At 38.6% G+C, this 27,275-nt stretch overlaps 1 protein-coding gene across 1 annotated transcript in view; it reads left to right on the top strand.

The window, feature by feature from the left end:
• pear1 (platelet endothelial aggregation receptor 1) overlaps positions 1-26,875 on the top strand; it is a 41,205-nt gene extending 14,330 nt beyond the window's left edge. Inside the window, exons 2-22 of the mRNA XM_026370898.1 lie at positions 7,629-7,738; positions 8,328-8,429; positions 8,524-8,624; positions 11,494-11,586; positions 15,860-16,106; positions 17,662-17,764; positions 18,070-18,206; positions 18,606-18,818; positions 19,065-19,239; positions 19,385-19,505; positions 19,662-19,825; positions 20,585-20,687; positions 20,992-21,144; positions 21,226-21,357; positions 21,711-21,830; positions 21,981-22,199; positions 22,388-22,497; positions 22,709-22,835; positions 23,573-23,635; positions 24,175-24,369; positions 25,192-26,875. Coding sequence (XP_026226683.1) covers positions 7,632-7,738; positions 8,328-8,429; positions 8,524-8,624; positions 11,494-11,586; positions 15,860-16,106; positions 17,662-17,764; positions 18,070-18,206; positions 18,606-18,818; positions 19,065-19,239; positions 19,385-19,505; positions 19,662-19,825; positions 20,585-20,687; positions 20,992-21,144; positions 21,226-21,357; positions 21,711-21,830; positions 21,981-22,199; positions 22,388-22,497; positions 22,709-22,835; positions 23,573-23,635; positions 24,175-24,369; positions 25,192-25,337 — 2,931 coding nt within the window. The 5' untranslated portion in view covers positions 7,629-7,631 and the 3' untranslated portion in view covers positions 25,338-26,875. The remainder of the gene's footprint in view (positions 1-7,628; positions 7,739-8,327; positions 8,430-8,523; positions 8,625-11,493; positions 11,587-15,859; positions 16,107-17,661; positions 17,765-18,069; positions 18,207-18,605; positions 18,819-19,064; positions 19,240-19,384; positions 19,506-19,661; positions 19,826-20,584; positions 20,688-20,991; positions 21,145-21,225; positions 21,358-21,710; positions 21,831-21,980; positions 22,200-22,387; positions 22,498-22,708; positions 22,836-23,572; positions 23,636-24,174; positions 24,370-25,191) is intronic.
• The last annotated feature ends 400 nt before the right edge of the window (positions 26,876-27,275 follow it).

The following is a 27,275-nucleotide window of genomic DNA, read 5'->3' as shown; positions in this document are numbered from 1 at the left end:
ACTCTTATTTTGGAAAGGTCTTCCATTGCTTTATTAAGCTTTTTAAAACTCAAAAGTAATTCAGGACATTAGAAAGAGTCTGATGGTCATCTTTTATTTGCACTGCAGTGACAAAGTCCAGGAAATTGATTTCATGTTTAAAACACTATTTTATAGAAAGCACCTGTATTCATTTAAATGGCCTTCCAAGTTTCATGATTTCCTTTAAAAGTATTCCCAGAAGTAATTTGGTGTTTTTCAAAATATTTATAATTGAATGCATCTTGTATTAAATTATACCACAGTATCTGAAACTCACTGTGACCTTGCATTCGTCATTTTCAAGTTAACTTGTTTTTATAAGTGAACGTATCACGAACTTTCCTACATCGGACAGAACTGTAATGCATATCTGGTGATGGGAGCAGAGTTATTTATTTCCAGAACAGTTTGAAACACGACATAAATTGTGTACAATATGATTCATGCTACTAAACCCCCTAAGAATGCTTTTGCATCTGCAGTAATGTGCCATAACTCTAATGCAGAAAGTCAGCAAGAAATCCTGCAGTATTTCACCATGACTTCGGGTCCGAGTTTTAAAATAGTGGACAGAATCTATTTTTATGCTCTATGTTAGTTATTCTAAAAGATCTATTCTGTCTGTAATGCAAAGAAAACACTTTAGCTTTGGCAAATTTGCCTTACTCTCTCAATGCCTCTCTTAACACCACAACTAATATATTATTTTTTTTATTATATCTTATTTCCTTCCACTTGGTGACTAATACTTTCTACATCAATTAGCCAGAAATATGAAATTAGACGAAAAGGAAACAGAGAAGAAAGCATGTTGATCTGTGTGATGTCAAGTGTTCTTTGTTTGATCCTATTTACTATAAGACAGTACATTTAAACAAATTAAACAATAACAAACTGAATGTGAATCTGAATATGCATTTTTAGCTGTCCATTCAAAACACGGTTTACTATGACACATCTGCTGCATCACTACTCTCAAGTAATGCTTTGCTTCCACTATGTTTTTTTTTAACAAAAACATTTTCAAATAGCCAAAATTGTCCATCGTGCTCATGTGTGAAGTGACTGTTGTTTGATTTTCCAGTCTATTCTCTCTATTTTAATGTGTTAAAATATAAGTGACTGCCAGTTAATTGTACTTAAAGGGAACTTAGCTTTCCTCTTGTAATTTGAATTTGCTTTCTTGTGAAGAGTTTCATGAGAAAATTGATATCACTCTAATATACTCCTGTTCAATATAAAGCTGGAGTCCTGTACATAAAACCCTGAAACTCTACAGCTTCTTAAAAACAAATGGAAAATGTGTTTCAGTAGATTTAAACGGCAGATATTTTTTTTTACCTTTGGACAGAGGCAGACTAGCTGATTAACCATGTTTCCAGGCTTTGTGCTGGAACCGACAGATGAATGGCGTCAATCTTTTCATCAAACTTTCAACGAAAAGCAATCACTTGTTGAATCACATGTAGTCACTGTCTTTACTGTTTGACTAAGACAAACGTGCAGACTGAAGAGAATCCGCAACTGTCAAGAAAAAGGCTCTCTTGCATGTAATCGAATCGAAATCATTTTTTAGTTGTCAGCACTTATGCATCCTCAAGGGCCTGTGATTGAAAGAGAATATGGTAATAACATGGGTATAAATGTCTTACATGAGGAATATAAAACCAGCATCTGTTTTCATTTGCGCTTTGTTTTTACTGAAGCCCCTGTGCGGTTTTGGAAAGAGCGCTGTGGGGCCCTTAAACAGCTCAGAGCTTTGCTCAGTTGGTATGATGCATGGACACGTGGGATGCTGCTTTGGACCTTGACAGTATGAGTTAAGAGAAACAGAGTGAATTAGCGAAATGCCTTTGGATACTAAAAATAGTTTTTCTCTGAACTTACTTTAGTGTATGGGACTCATTTGATGTGTGTGTGTGTAATGTCTCCTCTCAGAACATGAAAACACAAAACCAGTCCATGAAAGAGTTAGAAACAGGGTAGTGGGTGTTTGAGTGTTTATGCACATGCATATTGATGTTGTGTATGTGTGTAACTGTACTTGCACGTATGACTGTGTGTGTGGCATTTTGCCTATTCTCTGCTCGTTTATAGAGCCACATGAAAGTTTCACAGAGCTGGATGAGATTGTCTGCTTTTTTCATTACAAACAAGACCAAACTATGTTGGCGTAGCCTCTACTATTGTGGGTTTTTTCACTGATCCTGGTCCAGACTTCACCTCTTTGACCAGTGCATGTGAACTGTAGGGTTGCCAGTTAGCTATTAGTTAAACACATCGCAACTGAATGGAAAAACTGTTGAGATCATAATACTTGTGTTTTTCTGCTGCATATCCAAGTTTGTCCAAGTGAAAAGGTTTAGAGCAGACTGGAAAAAAGCTCAAACTAAATAATGATAGCTTACGGTTGAATGCAATGGAGTAGAAGGCTATTACGTGAAAAGGAGATGAATCAATCAGTCCACAGTTGTGGAGGAGTTTCATGTAAAACTCAATTTCTTGGCAGCCAGCCCTTCTTTAATCCGTTAAAAAACAGGAGTTGCCTTCTTGCAGAGTCCGGTTTCCAGATGATGAACCTACCACCTGGGTCTGCATGACATCTACCTGCCCCTCTTTTATTGTAGGTAACTCAAACGTGCAATGCGAACAGCAGCTGAGCTCGACTTTAAAAACAACTTCTTCCACACTTATTAAGCTCTTTTTCTCAGCATTTAAGAATTCCCATGTGGTTTGAAGTCCTCCTCTAATGAAGCACAATTAAAATGAAAAGAAGGTAATGAAAAATATTTACCCCCAGTCCAATGAAGTGGCTGGTGAGTTGATGGTTTCTCTTAATAAAAGCCATATGCCTGTTCTCATAAAGTTCTGTTTTTGTGGCATTGATTGCTTAGGCGTTAGCTTTTGTGCCAACAAGTGAATTAGCTCCTGACAGCGGGTATGAATAATAAGAGGCAGTTTATCAGAAGCAGCAGATCTGTGCACTCACGTCTTTATTCTACAGTCCCTACCATGCCAAACTCCAGCGGTGATAACCGGCTACTGGACAGAGTTAACAGACATAAATCTGTTCAATTAGCCCCTGATTGATTGTGGAGGTGTTTATGGAAGACAGCTTCCACAAACTCATCATATAATCCTTGTTCTGAAATTGATTCTTCTGGTGAGTGGCATAAAGTAGACATTTTGTAAACATATTTGAAGTGGCTCTGGTGGGAATTGAATCGACCTGATCCTGGCAGTATTAGAGGCATGTATTATTCACCAAGCCACAGGCAAATCTTTTTTTCATCTTAGGAAATTTCCCAAAATTTTCCGAGCACTGTGACTTACAATGCAAATATGCACAAAAGTGAGAGAAATATGTTTCTTCGCCACAAGATGACACGAAGAAGACAGGGCTGGAAAGCAGTTTGACAGTGAAATGATGCAGTGGAGTCTACTGCCAGCAACCAGGATCAAATACCCAATCATATATATATATATTTTTAATTCACATTAGATAATTAAATACAGTAAATCACCCTTGACCAAAATACTACCCTATTGTTTTTTTTTTTACATATTTGCTCACCTTAACCTTGTTATCTGACAACAGCCAGGTGAAAACAGTCATACATTGTACACAATCATTCCTGATATGAGCAAAGAGTGTCAAGAAGGAAATATATGGACTGAATGTGTGATACTGAGGAGACAGAGATAGGAGCAGGATATATTTTTAGGATGAGCAATTCAGTTGAACTACTGCCAGTAACAGGCCAAATCTGCAAATATTACCTTTTTCAATTTAAGGTTTTTTTTCTTCACTCTTGAGTATTAAGTATTTTTTAGCTTTAGCTATGAATAGTTCAACAGCAGCATTGAATTGATTGCAATTAAATCTTGGACAAATATTCATGTTCCTCTGAATCCGAGTGGCAAGAAAAAGTATGCGACTCTTGAAATTTTGTGGTTTTCTGCATTAATTTGTCATAAAACAGGATCTAATATTGATCTAAGTCAAAAGTATTAACAAATATATACGTATGTATAAAAACAACCATTATAACCTCATAGTGCTAGTGCAAAAGGTATGTGAACCCTTGGAATGAATAACTGGTTGACCACCATATTTTACGATTGGGATGATGTTTTCATGATGTTATGCACTGACCTTTTTTATACCAGATGTAGCGCTGTGTGTTCTTTCCAAATAGTTCAGTCTTAGTTTCATCAGTCCACAAAACATTTTGCCAATACTGCTGCGGAGTGTCAACGTGCTCTTTGGCAAACTTCAGGCGTACAGCAATGTTCTTTTTAGTAAGCAGCAGCTTCTTTCGTGGTCTCCTGCCATAGACACCCTGTTTGTTCAATGATGTCTTTAAATCTTTGACTGTCTCTCTGGGTTTTTTCTTTACCCCACTGATGAGTGTTTATTGTGTTCTTGGGGTGATTTTGACTGGCCGCCCATTTCTTGGTAGAGTAGCCACAGTCCCAAAAATGTCTCCATTTGTAGACTGTTTTCCAAACTGTAAACTGAATTTCTAAAGTAGTTGACATCACAAAATGATTCTTTACAGCTTTATGTAAATCAACAATTTATTGATCTTAGATCCTATGAAAGCTCCTTTTGGTGTGCCATGACTCAAGTGTATTGTTCTCGTGCGGACGAAAATTCAAAAGGTTTATATAGTTTAGTCAGTCAAAGTAGATCCAGACTCCAATTAGCTTTTTTGAGGTAATTATTGGTTCACATACTTTTTCCACTAGCACTATGAGGTTTTGATGGTTGTTCTCAAATAAGACATGAAAGATCAGTATTTGTATGTGTTATTATTTTAGGCGGCTCAGATCAGAAGACATTTTATAAAACATAATGCAGAAAATCATGAAATTCCAAAAGGTTCACATACTTTTTCTTGCCACTGTATACCTGTGTTTTAGCATCTCCATAAAACTGTTCGTTCAGCATGTTAAACATTATACTGGCATCATTGGGTTGTCAACATTTAGCTCAATGCATAACTGTACCCACATTAAATACAACTTCAGCGTTGTCGGCATTGCTGTTGATTTAGCTCCACTTACCCTTCACAAAAATCTGATCTTACAGCAAGGGTTTGGTAAAGTTTCAGTTGCTTAAGAGCAGCATTTGTTGTTACTTCTTCTGACATTTGAAATCCTTTTTCATGAATTATTATTATTTTAATGAATATCTTCTCCACTGGATGAAGATGCTAATGTTTATATGTAGCTGTTACTGTCCCAACAACAGAAATCTTCCCAAGGCCACGTGTAAATGACATAAGAATCTGTAGTACAATAATTCTGTCAGATGGGACTTATTTACAAAACAGTGGGGAACAAGGATTGAACAATCCTATGTCAACATGATGTCCCTGTATTCTAAAAAATGTTCTATTCCCACGATGCTTTTACCCTTTAACCAGAGGGCTCACACCACTGGCCTGCTGAACTTCTATTCATTTCCATGGAATATTTTTAAAGGGAAAATAGAAATAAATTCCTCCCTTTTGCTCCCTGAGAGCCTAACAGGGTCCCCGTGCCGAGACGCTCTCTTGGGCTGATGCTCTGATTGGATCCAGATGCTGCTGGAGTGTGGAAGGGGACAGCAGACAACTCTAGAGGCTTCAGTGATTGATTGATAAGGGTCATGTTGAAGTTGGGAGTCGCATTTCTTGACTCTGATCCCACAACTCCTTTTTTCTTCGTTATGCTCTAACTCTACGACATCTATCCCGTGTGCATCAGGTTGTCTTCTGATGTCTCTTTGTAGCCTATTGAGACTGAACAAACAGCGTTATGCTGGCTCTCTGCCTCACCTCTGCTGAGCATTTAATGAACTCTTTTACAGTCAGAGGGTAAATCTTTGACACGGTTTATAGGTACTGTGAATCAGCTTGCAGTCAATCTTTCTATACCCAACGCTGTCAAAGGATAATTATAGTAAATGAAAAACAAAAATATATAATGTAAATCGCTAGTTGAGAGCAGGAATGGAACTTTTTTGACATGTGTGCCACGTTTTGGATAAACAACAAAACATAACATTTTTTAAGCTTATTTTATTATAAATTTGGTGTATTTCATTTATTGCATTTGCAGTTTTTATCGTGTCTCCTGTATTTTTCCTTAAAACAAATACAGTAAAAAGAAAAATTTATGGTGCAATTTCATGGTTTTCTGTATGAATTTATCATCATTTGCGATTGGGATCTTTACCACAGGCACAAATATGAATAAAAACGATATTTGATAAAATTGATGGATGGTGGAAAAAGTAATGGCAACTGAGTAAACTGTTTATAACAGGTTGAATTGTCTTTGGCAGCAATAACCTCAGGCAAGCACTTCTTGTAGCTGTGAATTAGACCTGCACTACATCCAGGAGGTCGTCTGGACCTTTCTTGAAATGCTTCAGCTCAGCCATCTTGTCTGGTGTGAACTGCTCTTTTCATGTCCTTGAGAGCATTTCCATTGTGTGTTTCTGTAGTGATTTACTGTATATTTGCGGTCATGTACCTGCTACATTACCCAGCTCCCTTTGAGCTTCACCTTGCAGACAGCCACCCTGACATTAACTGTTAGATACCATGATAAACTTGGAAATTCAAATTTCCCCTCCACAATTGCATGCACTCCACTCCACTTCATTGTTGAGATACTATGTTCATGTTGGTATACAATTCTCTTTTTACGCCACACACAGTTCTGTGTTTTCTTCTCAAACAATTCTATCTTAATTTCACTTGTCCACAAGACATTTCCCAGTAGTGTCAAGGTGGTCTTTGGCAAACTTCAGACATGCTGCAATGTTTTGTCAGGCGAGCAATGGCTTCCTGCGTGGTGTCCTGCCATGGATACCATACCTGTTCAATGTTTTGCCTGTGGTTGACTCATGAACAGAGAGCTCCAATGAATCCTTCAAGGCTGTAGCTGTTACTCTGTGGGTTTTTTTCACCCCATTGAGCATTCTGCGTTGTGCTTTTGGAGTGATCTTGGCTTGACACCCACTTCTAGGCACAGTACCAAACAGTCTCCATTTATAGACAATATATCTAACTGTGGACTGATGACTATCTAAACTCTGAGATTACTCTGTAACCCTCTCCAGCTCCATGCACACCAACAACTCTTGATTGTAGGTCTTCTGAGATCTCTTTTTTGCAAGGCATGGCTAACATCAGCTGATGCTGCTTGTGAATAGTTCGCTGACACAGTCAAGGTAGTTCTAAATCACACCTCCATTGTTGTTTTATTGATTAGACTGGATGCTTGCCAAGACTCACTCCAACTCAGTAACTTCAGAAGCCTAGTGTTACCATTACTTTTTTCACCATCCCTGTGAATGTTCAGTAAACACTTTAAAGACCATGACTGTTTGTGTTTTATCTGCGTAGAAATATTGCGTTTGATATTTGTGACTGGTAAAGATCTGGTCACACTTGATAATCAGTTTTTGAAGACAACCAAGTAATTGCAAACCGTGCTGGTACTTTTTCTTATGACTGTTATGAATGTTTTGACTCGGTGCCATCCTAGTACAAATGTTTGGGTTTATGCATCCTTCTCTAAATCTCTGTCCTTTTTTTCCCCCTATCAAGACCATGCCGACTCTGCAGAGCGCCACCATCTTGCTGTTTTTGAGCTTCTTGATTGGTCTGAGTTGCTCCCTGAACCCAAGAGAACCAAATGTGTGCAGCCTGTGGGAGAGGTGAGGCCTGTTTTATCTACAACTAACAAATGTTGCTGTTGTGGAATGACATTAAACATGCATGGACATGCTCACACAGAGCTCTCATTTATCACAAATAATCAAGTAAACTTTTATGGAAAGAGAGTATGTGTGTGCTAATACGCGCAATGAGAACACTGACATGTTGATGTTTAGAATGCTTTTTCATCATGTTTGCCTTCTCAATTATGAAAGTTAGCGTTTTAGCACTCCGTAAACACAAGACGCAATGTATGACTAAGGCTGATGTCGTTTATTTTGCAGGAATTTAGTCATAAACCAAAGAATTGACCTTATGAGGGCACTAGAGAAAAGAGAGTCATTCATCCATGTTGAGTTATGGTGCAGTCACACCAAGGTCTGCCCCTTGAAATTGTATTGCATGTGCATCCAAGAGTAGAAGAGGGACAGTAAATAGTGTAAGGTTTTAGACATGACCTGTATGCTCCAGCAAGTTAACACAGACTGTTGCAGCACAGACTACAGGCACTATTTAAGCGTTTTATCAATATTAACTTCTCTTCTGACAGTGAGTTAGTTACAGCATTCATATTGTGTCCCTTCCCAGCTTCACCACCTCAGTCAAAGAGTCGTACTCTCATCCCTATGATGAAGTGACAGAGGAGCCCTGCTCAGACCCTCGGACATCCTACAGATGTGTTCGTCACAGGTACCAGCAGCACAATGGTTTTATTCCTGTTGAGCTGACTTCCTACTCCTACCTGTGAATGGTCAAAGAGTTCTGTTTGACTTTTATTTTTCAGAATCACCTACAAAACAGCTTATAGACAGGCTGTGAAGACAGACTACCGCAAGAGGTACCAGTGCTGTCCAGGATATTACGAGAGCAGAGATAAATGTGTCCGTAAGTAACAGTAGAAGCTCACGTTTAGAGACACTAATTTTAACCACCCCACCTTCACCATCATGAACACTGGATTCACCAGGACGTATGCATATATCAATACAATGATTTCCCACTTGATTAGATATACATGTAAAATATGATACAATACGATGTAACAGCTGTGCCATATATTCTACCTTTCAAAATGCATTACACTGAGAAAAGTTAATGCAGCTGTAATGGAACTATAAATAAAATCTATTTATAGATCTATCTATCTATTCGCAGACACTTGAATGTTTTTATGCCATTCTGTCATTACTGGAACAAACTTCACAGCTCAGGTAAACACAACTCAATCTGCAGTCTGCAGTCTATACATGTGGTGTTTTTTTATTTATTTATTTTTTATAAAGCAGTGAATTTAACACAGCTGGAATTCCGATGTTGAAAGTCAGTTAAATTGCATTGCACAGAATAACCGCAGGTGCACATTTGCAAACCAACATACACAACAACTCTGGCTGAACAAAAGCAATGCGATGCTGGAATGTGTTAATGATGGTGCAATGTCATCAGCAGTAATCAAGTGCAATACGTGTAAGTGGTTTGCTAAGGTTGTGGTTTGCAAGTTAAACAAAGCCATATTTTAACCTATTCCCATTACTGCCAGTAAGCAATTTCTTCTTTTTTCCACCCAATGTGCAAAGTCAATAGATAGCACATGACACTGGAATTACTAAAATGATGGGTTCTATTCCCACTGAAACTCTCATACTGTAACTGTACAGTATATACTGGCAGTACTAGCTGGAATTTTAAACTTTAAACTGTGTATTGCTGTAATAAAAACCCTCATACACCCATATTTCTAATTTTAATATTTTCATTTCTGTTCAGTTTCAACCATTTTTATTCCATGGACTAAGCATCTGTTAGTGATGGATTGAGAGGAGTGGCACTGATGCATGTTCAAATGCTGTGAATATCGTGGTTAGCAAGAATGCTACTGAATTCTCACAGATGACTATGGTCCAGAATCGACAGAGAAATAATGCAGTCACAGCCCAAAATTCCAAATCCTCATTGTGCCATTACCTTTTATGTTATGAACTTGAAAAATGTAAAGAAAACAATAAAACAGTAATTGTTGCGTGTGAGAACGTTTCAGAACTGTATTTGAAGTTTTCGTATGTGTTTAAAATACCATTTGGTATTACGTGACACTAAACAATGGTGCAGTAGTTAAAATAAGTAACAGTTTGTTGGATATTGTCATTTGGAAACACCAAACTGATGCAGTTGTCAGGAAATTACTGACACACTGTTATTGCTGATAGCCAACAGTGGTGACTTATATAAATAAAGTGAAACCAAACATGGCCTCACACGGGTTGAGAAAATTCTACCTTAGCTTTAAAAACCTTCTCATACATCCCTATGATCTCAGAAACACAGGACGGTAATTACAAGGTCTCTGAGCCTGTGCTTGACAAACTGACAATTTGGAGATAGATGATTTTCTCTCAGCAGAGATAATATGCATTTTTGGTCTCTTATTGTTGAGCCTCTTTTTGCAGAACACAACATTCACTGTTGCATAAGTTGTCTTTGTAACCAAACACAAAAGCCTTTGATTTTTCTGACTGACATCAAGAAAGCCACGATGGCTGACTGATCACAGTTTTGAGTCTCATAATTGAAATATCTCTCTTTCAACGTGTCATCTATGACTGCTCCTTGATCCATTTTCTGTATTGTACACTTTAGTGTGTTTGTTGTATTTTCTCAATTCATATAATTACATATAACTATACTTGCCTCCTTTTTTGATTATATGTTAGTCTTTTCTTAGATCCCCTGAAACTCCAGCCCCCAGTGTCCAAACACCTTTAACTAGAGAAGAGAAAATAATCAGTGAAATTATTGCATTTGGATGGAAAGAAAACGTATACAGCACATGGCTCTCCGTGGCATGTGGTTAGAAAACACTTGTCCAATGTTACAGAAATGAAGACACTTCTGGCAGAGTTATTAGATCTCAGTTATAAAGGCTTGTTAGAATTAACTTCATTAATAAGAGAATCGTTTAAAATGCTGGCATGCATACAACTCAAAGACTGTAAGAGGAAGCTCCTTGACAATATGAATGGCATCCAACACTGGTGCTTTCAGTAGCGTGGTTGAGCCCAGCTGTTGGGCTGGCAGCTCATACACTGTTTATGATGGGTGGAATAAATTTACAGGGAAACTATGTAACTCAGCTGAGTAGGTGGTTGTCTGAATAAAACAAATACATGTAGTGTGCTTTTGAATTTGATTTTACAGACAAGTGGTCGAGACCACTATTCACAAAAATCAAACATGAATAGTCAGCGATTTGACAGGAAAATATAAATCAAATTTGTAAGCTGAGATTCAGTGGACAATTTATTGTGCAGAAGAGGACATGAGGATTGCACTCCTGTCCCAGGTGGTCTAGTATTGCTGCAACTGCATGTGTGTACATGGAAGATTGTGGATTGTGTAGCTCAGCAAATCTTAAAAACATACATTACAGATTCATGTGAGCCAAGAGGAACAGAACTTCTTAACAAAGACAAAGAGAATTACGAATAATAGTTCAAATAGACTGCCAGTTTCATTAGGATTAGTTGGCCATTAAAACACGAAAGCACCACATGCTGCAATTAACCAGTTAACTATATAAACAGTATCGTTGTTTCTGTTCCAATGAGGACATTAAGAATATGAGGGGACTGAAGCAAAAAGGTCTCATTTTTAGATCTCATTTTTACACTCCCTACATTACTACAAATTCAGATTGCTGCACACCTTCTCTGAACATCTGTTTTCCACAAAGCTTGATTCTGTTTTTCATCAACAGCTCGCTGCACCAAGGAGTGTGTCCATGGCAGATGTGTCGCTCCGGACCGATGCCAGTGTGAGGGAGGCTGGCGAGGCGATGACTGTTCCAGTGGTATGAAATACACTTTTCTCTCATCCTCAGACATTTCCTCACTCTCTCTTTCTCGCTCTCATTTGCTTTTTCCTTCAATAGCTTTTACTGTTTTGCCACTAATCAGGTGCACACACACACATAGACACAAATATACTTCACATTCACAACAGGAAATGACAACTGGCCATTAGTCAAGTGGCTGATCTTCACATAGACCACTCCATCACACACTGGAGAGCTTTCCAATGGAAACATCAAGGGAGGATTACGGCATGCAAAGCAATGAGTCATTAATGTCAGCCTCAGTCCAGAAATCAGTTTACTAGTCCAGAAGGACACCGAGCTGCACCTCCAACTCTCGCTCAGTTACTCTTCAAAATTAACAAGTCATAACTTATAACAGCTTTTCTTAATAAGGTTGAGAAGTGCTTTAAATTAAAGGAATAAGACAATCAATCGTAATAAAAGTGAGACCTTGTGTGTAAGTGTGTAACAAAATAGAATGAGAGCACAAAGTTATGTCATGACAGTGTAAAATGACAGTAGTCTGTAAAAAGGACAGAGACATTAAACCTGCTTTATGGCTCCTTAACCAAAACCAGAGTCAGTAGAAATAGTTATACAATAGTTATTTAATGCAGCAACTCAGAACAGTGAGTCTAACACTGTTTGTCTTGCCTTAAATTTCTTTAAATGTGATCGTCCAAACAATGCGGAGTGTGAAACCAGAACCACATTTCACATGGTTGCTGAGCTCCTTACTGAAATGAAGTTTTCCACTACCTTCAGCCTGTTTCATTGCACTGAGCTGGGTCAATAGTACACAGCCCTCCTCCATTTTCTCCCTATTCCTCTGCAGAGAGAAGAAATTAGCTTTAACGAGTGGCGGTTGATGTCTTGACAGGGGGATGATGGGAAAGGGGAAATGGAAAATGTTACCCCACTCTCTCTGTTGCATGGCCCAGTTCTCTTGGTCTCTGCTTACAGTCCCTCTCTACTCTACCCCTCACTTGCAAAAATGTTCCCTTTGTTTTCACTGTGCTTAGTTCTTACGTAGCTTTTTCACTTCTCTCTTTGCTCCATTGTATTGTCCTGTACTATTTTTTATGTTTGTTTGTTTTTACTTTCTGGATTCTTGTGTGTTATCCCAAAGAGGAGAGGAATCTGAGGTTTCCAAATTGTGCAGTCATCATACTGTTTGCCCACGAATATGGAAATGTGATAGATGAGAGGAGGGAAAGGAATTCTTTGTATACTTCTAAGTATTCTTTGATCTATAGATTAAAGAAAGGATGGATGAGTTTGGACTGATGAAAATCAAAAAAGGGAATACAGTGCTAATTACAAAAAGTGATGTAAGAGAAAGGTCAAAATGGGGCTCATAAGGAGATAGAAACTCTCATGGTAAAGGAACATTTGCTTTATTTAAACCCTGTTTCAGGACAGATTTTCAGCTGGAATCAAAAACAAGCAACTAGGGCTATTTGCTTGATGTCCGGGATATTATGTGGATTTTGGACACAAGCAAAACCCAAACCACCACTTGGACAATTCACAGGGGGAAAGGAACAATTTTCCCATCCAGTCTGTTTGCATTCCTTATAAAAGACAGTGAGGAGATGCCAGTTCGGAAATATGTGTCAGTAAGTGGCTTTACATGCACACAGAATTGCAGATACTGATCTGAGTGGATGTATCTCCTCAAATTCCTTTACAGAAATTAACCGTTTGTTAAGAGCCACTAAGTAAGTGCAAGATCTTTTGTGCTAGATAAACTTGCAAATTCTATGTGATATATAACAAAACACCAAAGCGTAGTTGTGGTAATCCAATACAGGTACACTCAAACAACCACAAAAACTGAAAATAAGACTGGAATGGCTGGATATGAAGTTCATTGAAGTGAGACGTATAGGTACATGGGTTTAGACCAATTAATAAAAGAGATCTGAGTTTCGTCAAAGGTCGGCTGTAATCTGATGAATGTTACTTGTGATAAAGCTAACAAAATACATACATACTGTACATACATAAGTGGAATTGTCTGGAGTTGGAAATTACATATTTTAATGTGTACACTAAATAATATGGTTTCCTAATGTTGATCCTTGTGGGACACCTTTAGGGGAATGTTCTAAAATTTGTAATGGAAAAACCACAAATGGCAACTGGAAACAACATATTTTAAATGGGTCTATATATGCCACAAAAAATTGTAATTTAGGATTTTCAGAATATGACCACCTACATGTGACATTTTAAAAACTGAATTCTTGACTGTCAGATTATCTCAAAATCTAATATTATTAGGATCACAAGTTCAGTTTAGCTAAACAGTTAACTGTCATTGCTGTTATTTTTCTGATATAAATATATATATGTATAAACTATGGTCAGGAAGTACAAAGCTGAACATTATTTCATAAAACAAAGTTAACGAAAATTAACAAAACTAACAAAACCTCAGCTGAACTCCTATATTGAATATTTGGTAAATTCCTCAGCTTTTACAGTAAAATCCTAAAACAAATTACAATTACAATAAACTAATATCCAAAAATTAACACTTAAAGATTTAAGAAACTTTTTTTTTTTTTTTTTATACACTTACTTACCGTACCTGTACTTTGTTGCCAATAGTTCTGAGATCTTAAGTAAGGAAATGCATTTAATGTTAAGGGTTAAGTATCAAACATATGGTAATTTTGGATTGATCAGAATTCCTTATTAAAGCAATTAAATCAAAGCTGGACACACGTGAAGTAAAATTCAGCAACACTGTCAGAGAAAGACAGTTTACATACAGATAAACACATGGGAATATTTGATGTTGGTCAGTTCCAGCTCAAAAATAATTTGTCTAATGTGGTCAATTTTACCCCTTCACTTATCCACTGTTTGCATGTATCAACCCTCAGTTCTAAGCTCTGTAGACCCCTCAGTCTCCTGCTGTCCTGGAGAATGCTTGTGTAAACATAATCTCTGCCCCAGCTGAATTTCTCATTACTCAACATGACATACTCCGCAAAACCTCTCTCTAATGCCCACACAAAGAACAAGTGAAGTTATGATTCGTTTTAAACAAATGTGGCAAGGGTCCTGCTCCATGTTAGCGCAATAAACACTGCAGTTCATGGCAGCATGCTTTGCTCCAAACCAAATTTGGCTCTACTCTAACTTGTGTAATTATTGTCCAAGCAGTCCTTGTCGGTTTCAGAGCAGCAACAAGGCATAAATGCTGCAGAGACAAAGGTAGGGGGGAAAAACTGAGAACATGGACACAAAATGTAGCTTAGGCCTCAGTTTGCCATTGACTCTGGACAAGAATGTCTACTGCTCACATAAAAAAAGATGATTTACAGAGGTCTGCATGAAATTGTTGGCATGGTTTCTAAATTGAGCAAAGATAAGTGACACCCATCCATTTGTTACGTCAGTGCTGTTGGGTATCACATTATCGTGATGATGTCCGATGTCCAAGACAGCCAAAGTTATTGATGAGAAATTTGAAGAATGCAGCCATGACTAATCAGGGTTCTTGCAGTGGACTGAGCTCTCTTCATCATGAATTGAAATCCAAACCTTGTGTGAATCTCTACTGCACACTAACCTCCTGGGGCCAATTCCAAGTTTTTTTTTTTAAATAGAGCATTTAAAGCCCATCCATTCTTCAAACTCCGTGCAGATGCCCATGCCAATTATAAATCAATGGTCGGTAACAACACTCTTAAAGTTAAAGGGGCAGCTTTGCATTCAGTGTGTTTAACAACATATGTAATAAGTAATGTGTGGAGAGACACTATGTCACTACCCATGCACTCTTCCTCTCATTTGTGTGCTGTTGTTCATCTCTGTCCTGTTTAGTTTTAATCCAATTTGTTTCTGTTTTTCATGATTTAAAATATTACTGTAAATGTACATCACAGCATATGGGATCTAAATTGAATGAGGAAAAACAAAACTGACAAAATTATAATGTAACCTGCAGCATATGTAATTTACAATAATGATGTTCTGTTTTTTTTTTTTCTAGTCATTTCAGACTACAGTAGGTTTGACTCATTGTTTAGAGAAGCAGACATGTTACTGGAAGGTGACTTGTTTGACTCATTGGAAAATGTGGGCATTGAAATTGAGAGCTTCACTGGTATGAATGTGTGTTGTTGTTTAAGTGCAGTAGTGGGCCAAACTGGGGGGAAAAAAACTTCTTCTGAATATGTAAGGCTTTAAATTAAAAATGTCTCAGTAATAGTATAGTATTAGTAGTACAGTTTGTCTTCTTACCTTTCAGACTGTGATGACAAACATTGGGGCCCAGGCTGTAGTCAGCAGAGCAAATGTCAGAACGGAGCTCTCTCCAATTCAGTGAAGGGGACATGCCAGTGTCCCCCGGGGTTCATAGGACGCTACTGCGAGGAGTCGTGCCCAGCAGGCACTTTTGGGAAGGGCTGTCTGCAGAGGTGCAAGTGTGGAACTGGAGGATCCTGCGATAAAGCAACGGGAGAGTGCAGATGTCGGGACGGATTCACTGGGACCTTGTAAGTGCACACTGTATGATGAAATCAACTCTCAAAATGCTATATGAGTTTCTAACAAGAATATTAACTACAAACATAGTCTTATATTTTCCCCATTTTCAGTTGAACTCGCAATTTGAGGCGAGTTTAAAACATTAATAATAATGATAATAATAATAATAATAATAATAATAATAATAATAATAATAGCATTCTAACATTTAGTAATTTGCAGTAAAGGTACAGAAGAAGCTGACTAATTTAGCTGACTTTAAGCCATTGTCTTAAAGTATTGGGAAGAATTGAAAAATGCTATCTGATAATGGCACTAAGTTAATAACAGAGAATTTACCAAAAGTCATTACAGTTTATCTGAGAGGCACATGGGTGGATTCACCAAATGTCACAGCTATTTATCCATAATAATCAATGAGATATGTCTTTCAAAAACACCTTGTGGTGGAAAAGCCCAAGCTCATGGGATCATCAAAGTCATTAGAAGTCATCATCTGGAAACACAGCATTTAATAGTATGTATAGATAATTATTTCATTTAGGATAGACTTAATACCTCTCTTCATTACACATCACTTCATTACACTTTATTGTTTACCATCTTAACTTTTTAAGAGGTTCTTCCAGCTCTTACAAAGTTATTTGTTTCCACAACTTAATTTTAATTTGGAAAAAGACTGCTGTACAACATTGTAATCCATGAGTCATATGTTACAGCCTGTTTTTAGATGCCCCTGTGAATGAGTAAGCAATGAAAATTCTTCCCCACAAGATATTAGTGGAAACTCTCATACTGCCAATGTGAAAGCACTACACACCACTTTAAATAAAAAAGGAGAGCTTGGCAACAGTAATTACGGCATAAAGAGCCATGATAAATTGTGTATATTTGAAGTCTCTTCATGTTATTTCACCTCAAGAGTGTAATTGTGAATATAATATCCCAGCAATGAATAGTACTACAGGTAGTCTAAGCCAAGTGATCTGATTGGTCAAAGGCACGTTCTAACCTCACTCATGATTCCCCAAAGCTCTTTTACTGCCAAGTCAAGTGAGGTACTGTTGTTGTATTCTATATTTTTTTCAAGGTCTAGTATTTTTTTCTACAAGAATTAAAATAACTGGGCTGTATGAAATGTAAAACGTTATCTGAGCTCATAATGTGCAACTGCTCCACATTTTTCTATGAACCTGACTTTTTTAAGCTAAGAACAACTCTGAACAACTGTGCACTGTAGTGGAAGTATTCAGAGCTTAAGCATAAGTATAACTGTATAGTAATAGCTACAGGACAGAAATGTCAAAATAATACATATTATCATTATTGATGCATTCATGTGCACAAAACTTTATGATGCACCCTCTATAGTAATGCATGAATTTATTGATTATGTTCTGTACTGTATTATCTGAATCAGCAAAATACTGTAACTACAAACTACAGTTAATAAATGTCTAGTGGTAAAAAAGTGCAATATTTAATATATAAGTCCTCAGGAATGTGACAGGATATAAAGAGTAAGTAAATGGGTCCATTTATCTTCTCCATCCTTCTCCTCAGTTGTGAGAAGACATGTGCCAGGAAGTGCCAGGCACGATGCCCCTGCCAGAATGGTGGTATTTGCAAGGGCAAAGGGATCTGCGCTTGTCCTCCAGGATGGACGGTATGCTAACACATGAGCTTGCACACTAACCTTCATGCAATCAACTGAGGTTGCCAGATTTTAAACTAGCTCATGTATTATGTTCCAGCTGGTTCCAAACTTTGGACAAACAATGATTTTGAAGACAACGTGTTATCTCTGGGGATATGCAGATGCTTCCAGTAATGTGAAAAATTAATCAGGAGACGTCTCACATAAAAACGTGGTTGTGGTCCAACCAGAAAGAAAACGTATTATCTAAGGGATATCTGAAGTACCTAATTCCTCTCTCTTCTACTTCTGTGCTTTTTCTTGTTGCTCTGCAGGGAACGGTCTGCACAGAGCTATGTCCAGAGGGAAGGTTTGGGCAAAACTGTGCTGAGGAGTGTGTCTGCCACAACAGCGGCAAATGTGACCCTGAAACTGGACAGTGCCAGTGTGCTAAAGGTTTCACTGGAAGCAGGTGTGTATACTGTACGTTCCTGCATTGGCTTTTGTTCCACTACAAGTGAAGAATCAAAAAAACTGTGTCCCAATCACAGAAAGTCTGGTTCGATGTTTTGGCTTCTATTTGATGTCATATGAATTATTGCAAACAGGTGTTTTCAGTATTTTGTTGTCACATTAAATGATTTGTAGTCATTGCACAGTTTTAAATTTAAGCCTTATTGTTTTTAGTCAAATTCTGACACAGATGAACACAGCCTAATGGCTCTCATCGTACTGGCTAACCCCAACACAAAACAGAAGTTTAAATTTAGCTTGTGGTTCATGTGTGAATCAACAACAGATGTGTGCACTATTCTCCCAAATGGTGTAACTGTTGTTTGTTTCCATATAACTTTCTGTGTCCTGTGCTCAGGTGTAATGAGGAGTGTGCTGCAGGCACTTATGGTCAGGATTGTAAAGGTGTGTGTGACTGCGCCAATGGCGCACGCTGCTACAACATTGATGGAGGCTGTCTTTGTGAGCCGGGCTTCAGTGGGCCACACTGCAGGGACAGGATGTGTGAATCTGGCAAATATGGCATACACTGTGAACGCACATGTCTCTGCCAAGACAAACACACACTCAGGTGAGTGATGCTGTCAGGGAATTAGGAATTGATAGTAATACAAACAGTTGTCTGAGGCAGTGCTACTTTGAAGGCAGAAATAATAAAATTTTAAACCGCAGTGCACCAAACCAGTGAGACGAGGCAGCAGCTTACTCTTACCTGTGGATTTTTGCTTGACTGAGTGTCAAGTGTGACAGTTATGATGATGCACTATTTGGTTTTTGTTGTGATTTCATCAGCTTTATCTCTATCTACATTGTCCAGCTGCCACCCAATGAAAGGAGAGTGCACATGCCAGCCAGGGTGGGCAGGCCTTTACTGTAATGAGACCTGTGCTCATGGATTCTATGGTCACGGCTGCCTGGAGCCATGTCTGTGTGTGAATGGAGGGGTGTGTGATAGTGCCACCGGCCAATGTCATTGTGCCCCCGGATTCACAGTGAGTGGTGGTTTGGCATGATAAAATTAATCAAGGCTATCCATATATATGCAGTAGCTCTTGCATCTGATGATTTAAATATGTTTTACTAGATCTGTGATGCCCTCGAGGGTTTGTTATTGAGTATTATTTTCTGTTGTTGCAGGGAGCTCACTGTGAGAGTCCATGTAAAAGTGGCACCTATGGCAAAAACTGCTCTCTGGAGTGTTCCTGTGAAAACTTTGTTGACTGCTCACCAATTGATGGGGTTTGCTTCTGCAAAGAGGGTAAAACATTTCCCTGAATTCATAAAGAGAAGGTTTTAAATATTTGACTTTGCTTTGGCACAGGCTGGTGAATGCATGACTGCAGGAAAATTGGTGAAGTTTCTCACAACCATGTTACCAATTAAACACTGCTGATGGTCTTTTGTGTCTCTGCAGGCTGGCGAGGGGTAGACTGTTCCACCCCCTGCTCCGAAGGAACCTGGGGTCCAGGATGCAATGCCACCTGTCACTGCGCCAATGGGGCAAAATGTAACCCTGCAGATGGATCCTGCACCTGCACACCCGGCTGGCAGGGGACTCACTGTGACCAACCATGTCCCGTAAGTGCCTGGATATAAGATTTTAGAATATAACTCTGGTTGTTAAATTAAAAGCTGAGTAAATGGTAATAATCTCCATCAGTCTTGAAAAATGCAGACAACCACTGATACAGACAGTAAATCTGTTTTATTTCATGAAACTCAATGCTACAATAAGAATATTGATCATTAAGACTTTAGTTGAATATGTAGTGCAAATAAAATTGTCAATAAGCTAGAAATGAAAATTATTTCAAATTATAAATATATACATGCATAGTTAAATAAAATATACAAAAGTAGATTAAAGAAAGAGGTGTAATGTGTTAATCCCCTCCCTTTCTCTGGGTTTGCCTCCCAAAGCAACAAAAATGTGCTGGGCTCAAGCCACGGCACTGCTTGAAAACACATGGCACTTAGATAAGATAAGAATACACTATATGCTTATTCTGTATCAAGTTATGTAGACGAATCAACTGTTATCTTTGATGAGTCTAATACAGAAATCATGGGGTGATAATTATACAGAACATGTCAGTTCTGACTGGACTGTGTGTAGAAGTGTTGTCCAGCTTTTTATCCCTTACCTCACCTTCTGTATGCTTTAATCTGTGTTTTGGATGGGTACCCTTCTTGTCTCTGCCATGCCAAACCACCAGGCTGTCCATACAACAACACATTGCCAGTGTAGTATTTTGTCTGACTCTGACTGAGTTGGCTGAATGTTGAAGAGATTCCCCTGACAATTCTTTGCCCATTGGCATTTGTTCACATATGCAGATGGGCACGTTTGGGCCAGGCTGCCTGAAGAGGTGTGATTGTGTTCATGCCGATGGCTGCCAGGCTACCACTGGGGAGTGTCACTGTCTGCCAGGTTGGCGGGGTAAGTGATGACGTCCTCCTGTGCCGTTTGCCAGCTTGGCGTTGGTATCACAGATAAATCTGGCCCAATAGAAATGAGTGAACCACCGGCTTTGCACCGTCGCTGAATTTAAGTATTGTTGTCCACTACAATATCAATTTTATGCTATACATATAGAAAAAGTTTCAGTATTATTCCTTTACACATTGTTTCTTTTTCCAAACACATATTTTGAGGCTATATTTTGATACAATGCTTATAATATTATTAGAACAACACTAGCGTTTCACTGCTTTATTTCTCATTCTTCATTTTTGTCCTCCAGGTTCCCGCTGCAGTGAGCCATGTTCAGAAGGCTTTTGGGGGCGCCACTGTAACCAGACTTGTTTCAAGTATTGCCCCAACAGCGACACATGCTTAAGGGAAACTGGTGCATGTGTGTGTCGTCCAGGCTACTGGGGAGCCACCTGTGAGAACAGTGAGTATTGTTATCAGGCAGATACTGTACACAGCAAAATCAGATCAAATTAGAAAACAGAATTCTATATGTGTGTTTCAGTTTGTCCAGTGGGATATTATGGGAAACAGTGTTCTGAAGTGTGTGTCAACTGTGCCAACAACTCCACATGCAACCACCGGGACGGTCGCTGTGAATGTTTGCCTGGTTGGACTGCTACTGATTGCTCCATACGTGAGTGCAACTTAATAGAGCAAATGGAAAAGTACATGTGTGGAGGAAATATCACACTCCCTATGATGAAATGTTACTACAGTGAGGAGACTATATGTGATCACGAGATATCATATCGAGAAGGCACGTTGACGTTATTTACTTATTGTTGGTACAAGAGCCACTGACATACTGTATAATATACAGTACAGAACCTAAAACACAATTTATCTCAAATGAAACTGAATAAAATTATTTTTAAGTTGTAATTGTTTTTAGAATTGCAGCCAATCACAATAACACACAACTGTAGTGCACGTTAGTTAAAAATGTGTTATGTGTCATGCATGTTTTATGTACCTTGTGTTTTTCAGCTTGTGGTCCAGGACGTTTTGGGCCCTTCTGTACTCACACCTGTTCCTGTGCGAACAATCTCATCTGTGACCGATTTACTGGGGAGTGTGGGTGTGAAAGTGGAGATGACTGTAAACAAGGTATAGTAACAGGGTCTCACAAAAATAAAGACACTAACACATTTTTTACTCATTTTGTACAGCAGCCTGCTTTTCTTCCACCTCAGAGTGGAAAAGTTGATGAAAGCTGCTTTAGTTACTTGAATACCCTTTCTACCCTCTGTTTGACAGATTCACCTGAGCAGTCAGGGAGTGTTATGGTTCCTCTTCCTCCTGGTGAAAGGGAGTCGTGGGGAGCCATTGGCGGCATCGTTGTGCTCGTCATCCTGGTGGTCCTGCTGCTGGTGCTGCTGCTGCTGTACCGCCACAGGCAGAAGGACAAACAGAACAACACGCCAACGGTTTCCTTCTCCACCAGCCGCACGGTTAACTCTGAATATGCTGTTCCAGGTGCAGCACACAGGATATTTTATAGTGATCATTTTCTTTGTGTAACTAAATGTAAATATGTACTGTAATTCTTTTATAGTTGTTTTCTGTTATATGTTTTTCAGTATTTCTGTACTACAGAGATTCACTTTATTGACCTTGAGGTGATTTAATAGCAGCGGACATGATGTGTTTGTTTTGGTCTACAGATGTTCCTCACAGTTATCACCACTACTACTCCAACCCCAGCTACCACACACTGAGCCAAAACAGGCCTCCTCTGCCGCACCTCCCCAATAACCACGACCGCACCATCAAGGTGAATGTCAACTTTATTAAACTACGTCACTGCTCTGATACTTTAGAAAACATTTAGGTGTCACAGTTTGAGTGCAGCATCTGCTCACGTGTTCAGGGGGCCAGTGGGGGGTTCACAAGGGCCATGAACTCATAAGAAACAGTGCACTAAAGTATAAGTCTGTGTTTTCACTTCATACACATTCTTTGCATTAACGATTTCTGTCTGACAGAACACCAACAACCAGCTGTTCTGCAGTGTGAAAAACATGGAGAGGGAGAGGTGGGGTTTGTTCGGAGTTGAGAGCAATGCAACTCTCCCTGCAGACTGGAAGCACCACGAGCCCCGCAAAGACTCAGGTCTGTCCCACTGACTCTGCAATGTGTGATTCCTATTAAAAATCAGTGACTTCACATTTTATCCATTTAGTGTAGACTCTTATGCAAAGAGACCTGCAGCTGTTGAGTAAAATGAACCGAGTGGATTAACATTTACAAGCCAATAAAAGTAAGCAGTTGGTTCCTGACCTTCTGACCACAACTGCATTAAAATTAATCAGTAAAACCTTCAATACACTGCTAATCTAATCTTTGGCAAAAACACCTTGAAGTATTTCCTTATTCTCAGTGTCAGTGGAAAGCTTTACTGACAATGGAAAACAAGGAATTTGAGTTTAATAATGAAATAATCATTCGTAAAGACATTGAATACCAGCAGAAAATATTAACTAGTGTGTGAAAATAACTTTTAAAACCTCAAATGAAACAAAATATTTTCACCACAAAAGAGTATAAATGTAGAGAAATGGAGAAAGTCAGGGTCATTCAACAATATCAACAATCGAGAGAAAACATGGATAGCACTTTTTACAGTGGACGGGAAAGTTTATCAGCGCTCACATTTCCTATGAACAGAAAAACACATCAGTCATTAATGAACGTTTAACGTTAGAGTGTAAAAACAACAACATCATAAAAGTGTTTATTCACCTGTTATAGATTTTGCAGGTTTCCGAAGCAGCAGATCTGCTTTTGATTAGTTTGTCGTGAATGAAAATGAGATGAGAGACATCAGATTAGTATTTTATTGTTCACAGGAGCGTTTGGAATTGATCGGAGCTACAGCTACAGCGCCAGCCTCGGAAAGTATTACAACAAAGGTAGTTCATCCCCCTATTTTCACCCTCTTTCCTCACCTGCACTAAATAAAACTACATCAGTGAGAGATGCTACATAAACTGTTAACACCAATATTAGTTAATTCATGGTCCCCAGGTGGTGAATCCTAATTACTTTGACCATTTTCATCCCAAATGTCATCCACCATTTATGGTTGTGAACGAAATGTCTCATTCCCGTTTCAAATGAAGACTTTATTTCAGATAAGAGTTTATAAAACTCTTCCAAACATGTGGGTTTGTTTAAAATTATTCAGATTATTCACAGGTCCTGCTACGTGACAGTCCATCAGGTTTTCTTTAAACCATCTCAACCCATAAAATTAAAAGGTCTTAAACCTCGCTCAGTAAGTCTGGGGAAGCCATAATTCATAAAAAATGTGTGGACAACGTGCAGAAAACTCTTCAAATGTTATAGTCTAAAGTAGCAGCCTTGCACTTTAAAACGTGTTGGTGTGCTGGATTCTGACTCTTCATTACAGTCCCCACTCATTCTGTTTTTGTGTCATGTGTGATGACAGAGCTGAAGGACACAGCAGCAGTTAGCAGCAGCTCCCTGAACAGCGAGAATCCTTATGCTACCATCAAAGATCTGCCCGGTCTGCCTTTCTGTCCCCCGGAGAGCAGCTACATGGAAATGAAGTCAGCTGTACCCAGAGAGCGAGCATACACCGAGATCAGGCCACCGCCGTTTAACACAGCCACAATACGCAGAGGTGAGCAGCGCTTTATTTATTCTAGATGATCAGTATTACAAGAAAAAGATCAGGAAGATAAGAGAGTAAAGACTCTTTGAAGAAGAATTTCAAACTTCAAAATTTAAAAAAACAAAAGAGTTTTCCCGCTCACAGGATCTGTGTTAGTGTCCTGTCTGACAAATGGGAAGGGTGAACTTCCTCAGGGCAGAGTTTGAATGAATGAACAACTGTTTACATGGAAGTGAAGAAAAGACACTGAAAGGAAAAGGAAGAGCAAGAGAGAGGAAACTCGGAGTGGCTTAGGTTGCGCTTTTATTAGCCCTGCAGTTCATCACAACGTAGACACCGGTAATGCATCAACATCCAGTCAGACTAATAATAATAATGAGGGGAAACTTGGGTCATCGTAGGTTCGGAAATCAAACTAAATGTTCGATTAATAAAAATATTGGCTTGATGAAGATATCATTTTTTCCCTCTTTTTCTCTAAAGAAGTAAATAATAATAGGCTGCTAAACTTTGGGTTAAGGAGAAGTGAGAGAGCACAGCACTACCTTCCATCAATAACCCACTATTGGAAGCAGAAAACTGTGGTTGATGATTAAATAAACATTAAGGAAGCTAAAAAAGGGGCTATAGAGTTTGTGTAATGATTAGTGATGCAGGGATACTTAGGATATTCTTCTTGTGTGTTTGAGTTTGCCAAGTGAGCAAGGTTTTGTTGATTAAAATCTGTGTAGTGTAGTAAATGTAATAAGTGTAGTTCTGGAAAAGTTGGAGGTGGATGCTTTTGGAAGCACACAGAGCTCAGTCCCGTTGTCTTTTGTTTTATCCCCTCAGAGCGTCAGAGCTCCCTCGGTCACGCTCCACTCGAAGACCCCCAGAGCCACTACGACCTCCCAGTGAACAGCCACATCCCGGGACACTACGACCTGCCACCAGTCCGCAGACCCCCCTCTCCCTCCCCCAGAAGAATAACTCAGTGACTGTAGTTCAGCGAGTTTCCCAACCTACTCACTTTGGGGATGATTTCAGGCCTGTGCTTGCAAAGAAAGAGCAAACTTTCTGCTCGTCTCTGACAATCAGAGATGTTGACCACCCACAGAGCAGCGGCGAGGCATCTGTCCCACAGAGGAACTAACATTTACTGCAGATGCCCTCCTTTCAACTCAACACTGCCCCTCTGTGGGCTAAAGTGGTACTTGCTTCACCACGACAAACTTGTCATCCAGACCGCTGAAGCGACGGGTTGTGCTGAGGAAGCCTGGACTGTGGCGACACCATTGGGTGTCAGCTACAATCATCTCCCGTGGGACAACAACCCAAAAGGCTGCATGGTTTAACGTTGGAGTGTTTGAACTCATCTAAACAAGCTTTAATTCCAGTTTTTTACTCATTTTGCTTGCTGATAAGTCGGTTTGAAGAACTCCTTTAATCAGAAATCAAACCTTTTCCTGTGCTGTCTGAAGTTTCTATGTTGCTTTTTCACCTAAAATGAAATATATAATTTTTGAAGGTGATACATATGGATTACAGCAAACTAAAACAAATACTGCCATTGTTTTATTTTGTGACGTTGTTATATACACGTGACCGTTTATTGCTGGTATTTAGGTTTCGGAAGCATCAAATACTTGAGAGCTGTGTTGAACAGCATTGTCTTTTCCAAATGTGGCATTTAAAAATACTCACTTGTTGCTGCTGGCAGATGAAAACCTTGTAAATATAGAAATAAATATATTGTTAGTGTCACAGTTTTGTGAAAAAAGCACTATTTTATGATGGACTATATTTTAGCCTGTAACCAAATACCATACACATCTTGCTTATTAATAGATAATAGGGCAATGTAAACACAAACTCTGTTTATGTTGTGGAAAATAAACCATAAAAAACCTGGAAGCACAAGTCAAATCAACACAGCATTATGAATGTCAATGTGGTGCCCTACAGCAGCAACTTTGTCCTTGAAAAGCAAAATAAAGGGACTGTTCTAAATATTGAAAATCCCATTTTACACATACATTCACCATTTACACAAATCCTAAATGTAGTCAGAGAGAAATCAGCAGGTTTATCTTTTGTTTATCATTCTTATTAAATAGGTTTTGGTCAATTCAAGAATCAAGAAAACTTTAATCCCAGAGGGAAATCAAGCTCTTGTTACTGCCAAGTAATGCCTTAAAGAGGTTTTCACATTGTGTCAATACTAAATGAAAACTTCATTATCCTATTGTCCTTCATTGTACCAGAGAGAATGTATATTGAGCTTTAAGTGCTATAATTTTGGGCAAAGCTTCTTTTTTATTATTTGCTTTTTATACATGAGGAAATGTATTTGTGAATGTAACCACGAGTACAGTGTTGTGTTGTGTATATAATGTAAATAAAAATGTCTGCACTTTCCAACAGTGATTGTGAATGATAGTGAACCGAAAAAAATAAGTCACACTACTGAATGACTGGAAAAGAAGTTTTACTCAGCATTATTTTAGAAAAAGCAAAAAAAAAAAAAAAAAAAAAAGTCATTTGTTACATTGCCTGAAAGCATGGCTTTTCTGTAAAGTGAATAGCATCATTATGATAGATGTGACACTAATCCCACTTCAATCTAATTATAACATTGGCATTAAAGCCTCACAATAATGAAATCTCTTTTCAGTTACATTATAAATCCTCACGTCTTATGAATGCCTTGTGAGGCCTCCATCTGGACTTAAACAGGGAGAGTTCAGGACTTTACAAAGGCCTTTCATGAGTTTCTAACATATAGCGCACATCTATGGCATGATTTTTTTACATCTGTATCTTGAACTAACCTAGAATACAAATGTTAAACAGCACCTGTGTGTTTAAGAAAACACTATAACAAGAAAAAGATTAACCAGTTACAAGTACCAGTTTTGTTTAGTTTTTTTCTGGTT

This window comes from Anabas testudineus, chromosome 16 (assembly GCF_900324465.2).
Source record: "Anabas testudineus chromosome 16, fAnaTes1.2, whole genome shotgun sequence".
Classification (NCBI taxonomy): Eukaryota; Metazoa; Chordata; class Actinopteri; order Anabantiformes; family Anabantidae; genus Anabas; species Anabas testudineus.
Note: the sequence above shows the minus strand (reverse complement) of the source record. Positions and strands in the feature narration are given on the sequence as shown.